This window comes from Bufo bufo, chromosome 9 (assembly GCF_905171765.1).
Source record: "Bufo bufo chromosome 9, aBufBuf1.1, whole genome shotgun sequence".
NCBI classification, from domain to species: Eukaryota; Metazoa; Chordata; class Amphibia; order Anura; family Bufonidae; genus Bufo; species Bufo bufo.
This window is the reverse complement of record NC_053397.1, coordinates 62,665,903-62,678,388: the sequence shown is the minus strand read 5'-3', so window position 1 is coordinate 62,678,388 and position 12,486 is coordinate 62,665,903. Positions and strand designations below refer to the sequence as shown.

Below are 12,486 nucleotides of genomic sequence, written 5' to 3'. Positions count from 1 at the left end.
ACATTTTATTCACATGTGATTCGATAAACTCTGTAATATTTTCAATAAATATGTACAGTATTTTAGCATTTTTTTTATTTTTAGGAAAATCGGATTGGACGTTTGTACCAGGCTGCAGAAGTTTTCCTTATGCAAATTTTCGAGACTGATTCTTATGTTGGAATGGTGACATTTTCAAGTTCTTCCACTGTAATATCACAGTTAGCCCAAATAAAAAGTACTGCAGATCGTGAGCGGCTAAAAAAACTTCTGCCAAAAGTAGCAAGTGGAGGGACGCATATATGTTCTGGACTTCTGACTGGCATTCAGGTAATGTACATGAAGGCACCTGCTCTCTGTATTACCATAGTATGGAAATGTTATGTCTAAAGAGATCACTAGAGATGTCGCGAACATAAAATTTTCCGTTCGCGAACGGCGAACGCGAATTTCTACAAATGTTCGCGAACGGACGAACCGCCATAGACTTCAATAGGCAGGCAAATTTTAAAACCCACAGGGACTCTTTCTGGCTACAATAGTGATGGAAAAGTTGTTTCAAGGGGACTAACACCTGGACTGTGGCATGCCGGAGGGGGGTCCATGGCAACACTCCCATGGAAAATTATGTAGTTGACGCAGAGTGTGGTAAGTTGAATTCGCAATGCGATTAATAAAACCTGTATTAATCGCATTGCGATTACAATTTAGATCTGAGTTCCTAATGGTTGTATTGCTAGAATTGACGAATATAACGAATATAGCACTATATTCTCAATCTTCGTTATATTCTAGCAATACAACCATTAGGAACCCAGCTCTAAGTTGAATTCGCAATGTGATTAATATAACCTGTATTAATCGCATTGCGATTACAACTTAGTCAAATTTGTGACACTGCAGCTTCAGAATGAATCTAAGATGGATGCTGTCATTGTTTTCTGATAGGAGGTGGGAGGGTCTGGGAGGGAGGGTCTGCTGCTGATTGGCTGGAATGTGTCTGCTGACTGTGAGGTACAGGGTCAAAGTTTGATCAATGATGATGTATAGGGGGCGGACCGAACATCGCATATGTTCGTCAGCCGCGGCGAACGCGAACAAGCTATGTTCGCCGGAAACTGTTCGCCGGCGAATAGTTCGGGCCATCTCTAGAGATCACCCCAAGTCAACATGGTTAAAATGAATGGCTGCCAGGAGCTTCCACCAGTGAAACAGAAGATTTAAAACATAATTGACTATGAGGCTCGTCTTTTAGAAAAATACTAAAATAGGATTTTCTTTTAGAAAAATACTAAATAGGATAATACATATACTAAATTAAAGTAGAGGGTTCAAATGTAGACCATAGGATATCAGCTGTCAGAGGTGGCGTCAGAGTCAGTAGAAATGTATAGACTCCAGCTTAAAAATGTATCCGTTATTAATATTGTGTAATTAATTTATTAACTTTCATATCTATATTTACAAATGTTTAGACATGTTCCATATAAATATATTTTTTTCTCTCAATCTAAAGGCATATTTATCAAAACCAGTGATAAGCAGAGTGTTCTAGTGGTGATAGATAAAGAGTTCTTCCTTCTCCTGTGTTCTCTCCTGTCCTTATACTATAAACAGTGATAAGCAGGGTGTTCTAGAGATCATAATCAGTTCTCTCCATTCCTGAATTATCCCCTTTCCTTATACTATAAACAGTGAAAAGCAGGGTGTGCTAGTGGTGATTAAGAATCAGTTCTCACCTCTCCTGTGTTCTCTGCTGTCTTTTACACTATAAACAATGATGAGGAGGGTGTTCTAGTAGTCACATATTATCAGTACTCACTTCTGTGTTCTCCCCTGTGCTTTTACTATAAACAGTGATAAGCAGGGTGTTCTAGTACTGATAGATTATCAGTACTCAATTCTCCTGTGTTCTCCCCTGTCATACTATAAACAGTGATAGGCAGGGTGTTTTAGTGGTGACAGAGAATCAGTTCTCACCTCTCATTTGTTCTCTCCTGTCCTTATATTATAAACAGTGATAAGCAGGGTGCTCTAGTGGTGATAGATAATACATTCTTCCTTCCCCTGTATTCTCTTCTGTCCTTATATTATAAACAACAATGAGCAGGTGTTCTAGAGATTATAGATGATCAGTTCTCACCTCTCCTGAGTTCTCCCCTGTCCTTATACTATAAACAGTGATAAGTAGGGTTTCTAGTTGTGAAGATGATCAGTTCTTCCCTCTCCTGAATTCTCCCCTGTCCTTTATACTATAAACAGTGATAAGCAGGGTGTTCTAGTTGTGATAGATAATGAGTTCTTCTCTCTTCTGTGGTCTCTCATGTCCCTTACGCTATCAACAATGATGAGGAAGGTGTTATAATAGTGATAGATTATCAGTTCTCACCTCTCCTGTGTTCCCCCTGTACTTATACTATAAAAAGTGATAAGCATGGTGTTCTAGAGATGATAATCAGTTCTCCCCTCTCCTGAGTTAGCCCCTGTCCTTATACTATAAACAGTGATAAGCAGGGTGTGCTAGTGGTGATAAAGAATCAGTTCTCACCTCTCCTGTGTTCTCACCTGTTCCATATACTATAAACAGTGAAAAACAGGTGTTCTAGAGACAGATAATCAGTTCTCACCTCACCTGAGTTCTTCCCATCCTTATATTATAGACAGTGATAAGCAGCGTGTTCTAGTGGTAATAGATAATCAGTTATCGTCTCTCCTGTGTTCTTCCCTGACCTTTTACTATAAACAGTAATAAGCAGGGTATTCCGGAGGCGATAAATAATCTGTTCTCACCTTTCCAGTGTTCTCTACTGTCCTTATACTATAAACAGTGATAAGCAGGGTGTCCTGGTGATGACAGATAATCAGTTCTAACCTCTCCTGTGTTTCCTCCTGTCCCTTATACTTTAAACAGGAATAAGCAGGGTGTTCTAATGGTGATGGATAAGCAGTTCTCAGCTATCCTGTGTTCTTTCCTTTCCTTATACTATAAACAGTGATTAGCAGGGTGTTCTAGTGGTGATAGATAATCAGTTCTCAGCTTTACTATCTTTATACTATAAACAGTGATAAGCAGTGTGTTTTAGTGGTGATAGAAAATCAGTCCTAACCTCTCCTGTGTTCTCTACTGTCACGTATACTATAAAGAACGATAACAAGAGTGTTCCAGTGATTATAGAAAATCAGTTCTCACCTCTCATGTGTTCTCTTCTGTCCCTTTTGCTAGGTATCTTCATGCTGGTCCAAGGCCCCTTAGTTACAATGCATGAAACTGTGCTGCACATGCATAGTGGTAAGTTCCTCCTCTAAAGACCAGGGGAGGGCATTTACTACTGGGCATGCCTGTAGTCATCTCAGAACTGCTAGACAGAACAGAAAGACAGCATTAAAGGAGCTGTCCAGGAGTAAGTGACTTTTCACAAGTGCCCGATACCTGCCTCTACTATAGAAATAATCATGCTTACCTACTCCCTACTGCTCTGGTTCTCCGTGCTGGCTCCCGTGTGTCCATCTTTTGGTCTGCGGCGTGTTTAGTTAATCCCTGGCATGGGCATGATCTTCTAATCCACTGCAGCCAAAAACTGGTTTTGTCAGTGATGTATTTCTTGTGGAGCCTGTCACTGGCTGCAGTGGAGCAGATGTTCATCCCCATGCCTGAGAGGAAGTAAACAAACTATGGACCAGAAGATGGACAGATGGAAACCAGCATGCAGGACCAGAGAAGTGAGTAGTAGGTATGAATGATTCTTTCTATAGCAGAGGCAGGCTACGGGTACAGCGGCAGTGGAGGATAAGAGTGGTAGTTATTACCCTAGCAAGGATGGTTGTACACATAGATCACAATGGCAATCCATGCTACCTAGGGCCGTGCAGTGATCGGAGAATGTACCCTTACTTTCCTAAGGGCACACCATGGGGTTAAGATTCCTGCCTGGTGGTAGTTTAATTTCACTTGGTGTTAAATATTTTGTCAGGGTGTAATCCATGGGTGTGAATGCAGGTGCAATTGCCGGCGAATGGTGATGAAGTCAGTGACCAGGTCAGTTTGTGCAAATTAGGAGATCTGTTTATATTAAAGTGCAGAATAGGTATAGTAATACATTTAGCAGTATAAAGGCACAGTTCCAACAATAGTCCACAGTTCATTCGCAATAGAAATGTAGGGATGGATAGCATCAATAATGGGGGTTGTGGTACTCCTTCACTTTGTCTTTTTAAAGTCTGTCTGGTGAACCTTAGGAATGTATTTGAGGTTTTTGGTATAGGTTCTGTAATTCTCAGCTGAGGGGTACAGATTTAAGACGTGACTGGCCAAACTGTCTCAAATTTAAAAAGGTGAATTAGCTGTGTTTTCGCTCACAGCAGCAAAATCTCTCTAAGCCATAAAAGTGCACAATACCTTGCTGTCTGACTCAAATGCATGGCCTTGCAGATTCTAGACCTTCTAATTTCCTTTCTCTCTCTCTCTGTAGCACTTTTGGTGGTCTAGTAGCCTACTTGAGTAGTTATAGTCTCAGATATGATGGTTTACTGAAACTTGGACCTAGCTCTGAATAACTCACAAAACATAGGTCCTCTCTGTAGCACGACTGGAAATCCTGAAAACCAAAAAGGGGCTGAATCAAAGTGTTTAACCCTGACCTATCCTATTACTATTGAGTAGGCAAATGCAGGAAAAACTATTTACTTTATTTAAGATAACTAGACATGAGCAAAGTTCTTAAAAATTTGATTTGGCTGCTTCGCTGAAGTTTACATTTTTTTGTAAGTAGCGGGTGCAATGACAGAAAACAGCAATTACGCTGACCCCTGTCATTGGACCCCTCAGAGGCCGCATTCATTGCTGATTGCAGCATCTAAGATCAATATTAACCCCTTAGGGACACAGCCTTATTCACCTTAAGGACCAGGCCATTTTTTGCAAACCTGACCAGTGTCACTTTAAGTGCTGATAACTTTAAAATGCTTTGACTTATCCAGGCCATTCTGAGATTGTTTTTTCGTCACATATTGTACTTCATGACACTGGTAAAATGAAGTCAAAAAATATATATTTTTATTTATAAAAAAATACCAAATTTCCCCCAAAATTTGCAAAAAACTGCAAATTTCCAAGTTTCAATTTCTCTACTTCTATAATAAATAGTAATATCTCCAAAAATAGTTATTACTTTACATTCCCCATATGTCTATTTCATGTTTGGATCATTTTGGGAATGATATTTTATTTTTTGGGGATGTTACAAGGCTTAGAAGTTTAGAAGCAAATCTTGAAATTTTTCTTAAATTTTCAAAAACCCAATTTTTAGGGACCAGTTCAGGTCTGAAGTCACTTTGCGAGGCTTACATAATAGAAACCACCCAAAAATGATCCCATTCTAGAAACTACACCCCTCAAAGTATTCAAAACTGATTTTACAAACGTTGTTAACCCTTTAGGTGTTCCACAAGAATTAATGGAAAATAGAGATACAATTTCAAAATTTCACTTTTTTGGCAGATTTTCCATTTTAATAATTTTTTTTCCAGTTACAAAACAAGGGTTAACAGCAAAACCAAACTCAATATTTATGGCCCTTATTCTGTAGTTTACAGAATTACCCCATATGTGGTTGTAAACCGCTGTATGGTGTCACGACTGCTATCCCAGCAGCAGTCGTGTCGCACCAGACGGAGGGGAAGGGGGACCCTTATCTACGGATGGGAATAGTATGGCCACCCCTGACTAACCCTAAGCTGGCACCTGTCTGCCCTGATACCCTAGACGGGGTGTGAACCCGTGCGGCGAGCAGGATGCCTAAACCCTCAGTCACCCTAACAAGCCTAGAGTGGGGAAAGGCCGATGGGAGCACTAGTCACCATCACTCATGTCTAGGAGAACAGCAGGGGAAGACAGCAACAAACAAACTATAGCAGAGATAGACTTATCCAGTCACAAGCAGAGAAGGCGATCCCAATCACGACAGACCACGCTGGACAAGAGCTCCACAGTAGCTCTATAGTAGCTGGGAGTGGCAGACAGGACTCACCTGAGAAGGATGCCTATAAACTCCCAGTCAGGACAAAAAGGTTCACAAGGCAAAACCCAGATGACATACCCTGAACAACGGAGCAAACTCACAAGCTATCGCGAGTAGCAAGTCGCTGCGACCTTCTCCTCCCAGACCTGTCTGGATCAGTCACAGTCGTGACATACGGGCACCATGTCCCATTTGAAGCCCCCTGATGCACCCCTAGAGTAGAAACTCCATAAAAGTGACCTCATCTAAGAAACTACATCCCTCAAGGTGTTCAAAACTGATTTTACAAATGTCGTTAACCCTTTAGGTGTTCCACAAGAGTTATTGGCAAATGGAGATGAAATTTCAGAATTTTGATTTTTTGGCAAATTTTACATTTTAATCCATTTTTTCCAGTAACAAAGCAAGGGTTAACAGCCAAACAAAACTCAATATTTATGGCCCGGATTCTGTAGTTTACAGAAACACCCCATATGTGGTTGTGAACTGCTGTACGGGCTCACGGCAGGGCGCTGAAGGAAAGGAATGCCATATGGTTTTTGGAAGGCAGATTTTGCTGGACTGGTTTTTTGACACCATGTCCCATTTGAAGCCCCCCTGATGCACCCCTAGAGTAGAAACTCCAAAAAAGTGACCCCATTTTAGAAACTACGGGATAGGGTGGCAGTATTGTTGGTACTAGTTTAGGGTACATATGATTTTTGGTTGCTCTATATTACACTTTTTGTGAGGCAAGGTAACAAGAAATATCTGTTTTTATTTTTAGTTTTTTACGGTATTCACCTGAGGGGTTAGGTCATGTGATATTTTTATAGAGAAAGTTATTACAAACGCTGCGATACCTAATATGTATACTTTTTTTTTATTTATGTAAGTTTTACACAATAATTTCATTTTTGAAGCAAAAAAAATCATGTTTTAGTGTTTGCCATAGTCTGAGACCCATAATTTTTTCAGTTTTTGGGCGATTACCATAGGTAGCGTGTGATTTTTGCGGGATGAGATGACGGTTTTATTGGCACTATTTTGGGGTGCGTGTGACTTTTTGATCGCTTGCTATTACACTTTTTGTGATGTAAGGTGACAAAAAATTGTTTATTTAGCACAGTTTTTATTTTAAATCTTTTACGGTGTTCATCTGAGGGGTTAGGTCATGTGATATTTTTATAGAGCCAGTCGATACGGACGCGGCGATACCTAATATGTATACTTTTTTTTCCCCCCTATTTTTTTTAACTTTATTTGCGGAAAATTAAATTTTTGTTTATTTTTACTTAAAACTTTACATTTTTGGGGGGAAAACTTTATTTTTTCAACTTTTTTTTCACTTTATTTTTTGTCCCACTTTGGGACTTGAACTTTTGGGGGTCTAATCCCTTTACAGTGCATTCCAATACTTCTGTATTGGAATGCATTGGCTGTATGAGTAATACAGTGAGTATTACTCATACAGCTTCCGGCCTGTGAGATCCAGGGGGCTGGATCTCACTGGCTCGTCACCGGAAGGCAGCGTGATGCCTTTGTTAGGCATCGCTCTGTCTTCCATGCCATCGGGTCCCCCCTACAGCCTCATGGGGACCCGATGGCACTGCCCGCCGCAAACCGCAGGTAAAAGCCGCAAACCGCACGTCTGAATTGACCCCCCTGCGCATTTAGCCAAGGTGCCTGCTCAATGATTTGAGCAGGCACCTTGTTCCGATCACCGTTCGCCGGGCGGCGGTAATCGGAAATACACATGACGTACCGGTACGTCATGTGTCCTGAAGAGGTTAAAGGGGTATTCCCATCACAATGATCACAGTTTAATCTGTTAATAGGGTGCCAGTGATAATTTTTGTAAATATATTGTATAAGCAAATGCCCACCCTTCTTAATCAAATTCTTTCCCTCCTACCTCATTGTTGTCCTTTGGTCTCCCATACTTACGCCCTCAGCTGCCTGACGATTCCATGGGCAGCGCCTGCGCAGATGAACCATATCCATCCAGTGGTCGGCCTCTCATTTCATTCATGAATGAGCACGCCGTCTGAAACAGAGACGCTCATACTCTGTTTGCAGGGCAGACTTCAGAGACTCTGTAAGAACCTTCTGAGGTCACAATATCACGTGGCATCCCTAAATCACGTGGGTCGGCAGCCGAAGCGCTCTGTTATCACAGGCACCGGCCACATGTTTACAGAGTAGGAAGGTCTACAGCACTGAGAGAGGAGAGAGTCTGACAGTGCTGGAGAGGTGGATGTAACTACTGGGGAGGGTCTGAGAATTGTATGTAGGGAGGGGGGATTCTGTGTGGGACTGTATAATGGGGAGAGTGCTGTGTGAGAATATATACTGGGGGGCTGCTGTGTGAGATTATATACTGGGGGGTGATTCTGTGTGGGATTGTATGCTGGGGGGGCTGCTGTGTGAGATTAAATACTGGGGAGCCTGCTGTGTGAGATTATATACTAGGGGGGGCTGCTGTGTGAGATTATATACTGGGGGCTGCTGTGGGAGATGATATACTGGGGGCTGCTGTGGGATATTATATACTGATGGCTGCTGTGTGAGATTATATACTGGGGGCTGCTGTGTGAGATTATATATTGGGGGCTGCTGTGTGAGATTATATACTGGGGGGCTTCTGTATAAGATTATATGCTGGGGGGCGCTGTGTGAGATAATATACTGGGGGGCTGCTGTGTGAGATTGTATGCTGGGGGGCTGCTCTGTGAGAATATATACTGGGGGGCTGCTGTGTGAGATTATATACTGGAGGGGTGCTGTGTGAGATTATATACTGGGGGGGCTGCTGTATAAGATTATATACTGGGAGGGTGCTGTGTGAGATTATATACTGAGGGGGGCTGCTGTGTGAGATAATATACTGGGGGGGCTGCTGTGTGAGATAATATATTGGGGGGGCTGCTGTGTGAGATTGTATGCTGGGGGCTGCTCTGTGAGAATATCTACTGGGGGGCTGCTGTGTGAGATTATATACTGGGGGGTGCTGTGTGAGATTATATACTGGGGGGCTGCTGTGTGAGATTATATACTGGGGGGCTGCTGTGTGAGATTATATACTGGGGGGGTGATTCTGTGTGGGATTGAATGCTGGGGGGGGGGGCTGCTGTGTGAGATTATATACTGGGGGGCTGCTGTGTGAGATTAAATACTGGGGAGCCTGCTGTGTGAGATTATATACTGGGGGCTGCTGTGTGAGATTATATACTGGGGGGCTGCTGTATAAGATTATATGCTAGGGGGGTGCTGTGTGAGATTATATACTGAGGGGGGCTGCTGGGATTGTATGCTGGGGGGGGCTGCTGTGTGAGATTGTATGCTGGGGGGCTGCTCTGTGAGAATATATACTGGGGGGCTGCTGTGTGAGATTATATACTGGAGGGGTGCTGTGTGATATTATATACTGGGGGGGCGCTGTGTGATATTATATACTGGGGGGGCCTGCTGTATAAGATTATATACTGGGAGGGTGCTGTGTGAGATTATATACTGGGGGGGCTGCTGTATAAGATTATATGCTAGGGGGGTGCTGTGTGAGATTATATACTGAGGGGGGCTGCTGGGATTGTATGCTGGGGGGGGCTGCTGTGTGAGATTGTATGCTGGGGGGCTGCTCTGTGAGAATATATACTGGGGGGCTGCTGTGTGAGATTATATACTGGAGGGGTGCTGTGTGATATTATATACTGGGGGGGCCTGCTGTATAAGATTATATACTGGGAGGGTGCTGTGTGAGATTATATACTGAGGGGGGCTGCTGTGTGAGATAATATACTGGGGGGGCTTCTGTGTGAGATAATATACTGGGGGGGGGCTGCTGTGTGAGATTGTATGCTGGGGGCTGCTCTGTGAGAATATCTACTGGGGGACTGCTGTGTGAGATTATATACTGGGGGGGTGCTGTGTGAGATTATATACTGGGGGGCTGCTGTGTGAGATTATTTACTGGGGGGGTGATTCTGTGTAGGATTGTATGCTGGGGGGGGCTGCTGTGTGAGATTATATACTGGGGGGGCTGCTGTGTGAGATTAAATACTGGGGAGCCTGCTGTGTGAGATTATATACTGGGGGGGCTGCTGTGTGAGATTAAATACTGGGGAGCCTGCTGTGTGAGATTATATACTGGGGGCTGCTGTGTGAGATTATTTACTGGGGGGGGGGGCTGCTGTATAAGATTATATGCTGGGGGGGTGCTCTGTGAGATTATATACTGAGGGGGGCTGCTGTGTGAGATAATATACTGGGGGCTGCTGTGTGAGATTGTATACTGGGGGGCTGCTCTGTGAGAATATATACTGGGGGGCTGCTGTGTGAGATTATATACTGGGGGGGTGCTGTGTGAGATTATATACTGGGAGGGCTGCTGTGTGAGATTATATACTGGGGCTGCTGTGTGAGATTATATACTGGGGGGGGGCTGCTGCATAATATTATATGCTGGGGGGGCTGTTGAGGGGGTCTGCTGTGTGAGATTATATACTGGGGGGGCTGCTGTGTGAGATTGTATGCTGGGGGGCTGCTGTGTGAGATTATATACTGGGGGGGGCTGCTGTGTGAGATAATATACTGGGGGGGCTGCTGTGTGAGATAATATACTGAGGGGGCGCTGTATAAGATTATATACTGGGGGAGCTGCTGTGTGAGATTGTATGCTGGGGGCTGCTCTGTGAGAATATCTACTGGGGGGCTGCTGTGTGAGATTATATACTGGGGGGTGCTGTGTGAGATTATACACTGGGAGAGCTGCTGTGGGAGATTATATACTGGGGGCTGCTGTGTGAGATTATATACTGGGGGAGTGATTCTGTGTGGGATTGTATGCTGGGGGGGCTGCTGTGTGAGATTATATACTGGGGGGCTGCTGTGTGAGATTAAATACTGGGGAGCCTGCTGTGTGAGATTATATACTGGGGGCTGCTGTGTGAGATTATATACTGGGGGGGCTGCTGTATAAGATTATATGCTGGGGGTGCTCTGTGAGATTATATACTGAGGGGGCGCTGTGTGAGATAATATACTGGGGGCTGCTGTGTGAGATTGTATGCTGGGGGGCTGCTCTGTGAGAATATATACTGGGGGGCTGCTGTGTGAGATTATATACTGGGAGGGCTGCTGTGTGAGATTATATACTGGGGGGGCTGCTGTGTGAGATTGTATGCTGGGGGCTGCTGTGTGAGATTATATACTGGGGGGGCTGCTGTGTGAGATTGTATGCTGGGGGCTGCTGTGTGAGATTATATACTGGGGGGCTGCTGTGTGAGATTGTATGTTGGGGGGCTGCTGTGTGAGAGTATCAACTGGGGGGCTGCTGTGTGAGATTATATACTGGAGGGGTGCTGGGTGAGATTATATACTGGGGGGGGGCTGCTGTATAAGATTATATACAGGGAGAGTGCTGTGTGAGATTATATACTGGGGGGGTGCTGTGTGAGATTATATACTGGGTGGCTGCTGTGTGAGATTATATACTGGGGGGGCTGCTGTGTGAGATTGTATGCTGGGGGTTGCTGTGTGAGATTATATACTGGGGGGCTGCTGTGTGAGATTGTATGCTGGGGGCTGCTGTGTGAGATTATATACTGGGGGGCTGCTGTGTGAGATTGTATGTTGGGGGGCTGCTGTGTGAGAGTATCAACTGGGGGGCTGCTGTGTGAGATTATATACTGGAGGGGTGCTGTGTGAGATTATATACTGGGGGGGGGCTGCTGTATAAGATTATATACAGGGAGAGTGCTGTGTGAGATTATATACTGGGAGGGCTGCTGTGTGAGATTATATACTGGGGGGGCTGCTGTGTGAGATTGTATGCTGGGGCTGCTGTGTGAGATTATATACTGGGGGGGCTGCTGTGTGAGATTGTATGCTGGGGCTGCTGTGTGAGATTATATACTGGGGGGCTGCTGTGTGAGATTGTATGTTGGGGGGCTGCTGTGTGAGAGTATCAACTGGGGGGCTGCTGTGTGAGATTATATACTGGAGGGGTGCTGTGTGAGATTATATACTGGGGGGGGCTGCTGTATAAGATTATATACAGGGAGAGTGCTGTGTGAGATTATATACTGGGGGGGTGCTGTGTGAGATTATATACTGGGTGGCTGCTGTGTGAGATTATATACTGGGGGGGCTGCTGTGTGAGATTGTATGCTGGGGGTTGCTGTGTGAGATTATATACTGGGGGGCTGCTGTGTGAGATTGTATGCTGGGGGGCTGCTGTGTGAGATTATATACTGGGGGGCTGATGTGTGAGATTGTATGTTGGGGGCTGCTGTGTGAGATTATATACTGGGGGGGGTGATTCTGTGTGAGATTATATACTGGAGGGGTGCTGTGTGAGATTATATACTGGGGGGCTGCTGTGTGAGATTGTATGCTGGGGGCTGCTGTGTGAGATTATATACTGGGGGGCTGCTGTGTGAGATTGTATGTTGGGGGGCTGCTGTGTGAGAGTATCTACTGGGGGGCTGCTGTGTGAGATTATATACTGGAG

The 12,486-nt window shown here is 44.3% G+C and overlaps 1 protein-coding gene across 1 annotated transcript in view; it reads left to right on the top strand.

Moving 5' to 3' along the window:
- The window catches only part of LOC120978990 (calcium-activated chloride channel regulator 1-like), a 126,520-nt gene that overhangs the window by 27,412 nt on the left and 86,622 nt on the right, over nt 1-12,486 (top strand). The window contains exon 7 of the mRNA XM_040407475.1: nt 85-309. Within this exon, the coding sequence (XP_040263409.1) occupies nt 85-309 (225 nt within the window). The remainder of the gene's footprint in view (nt 1-84; nt 310-12,486) is intronic.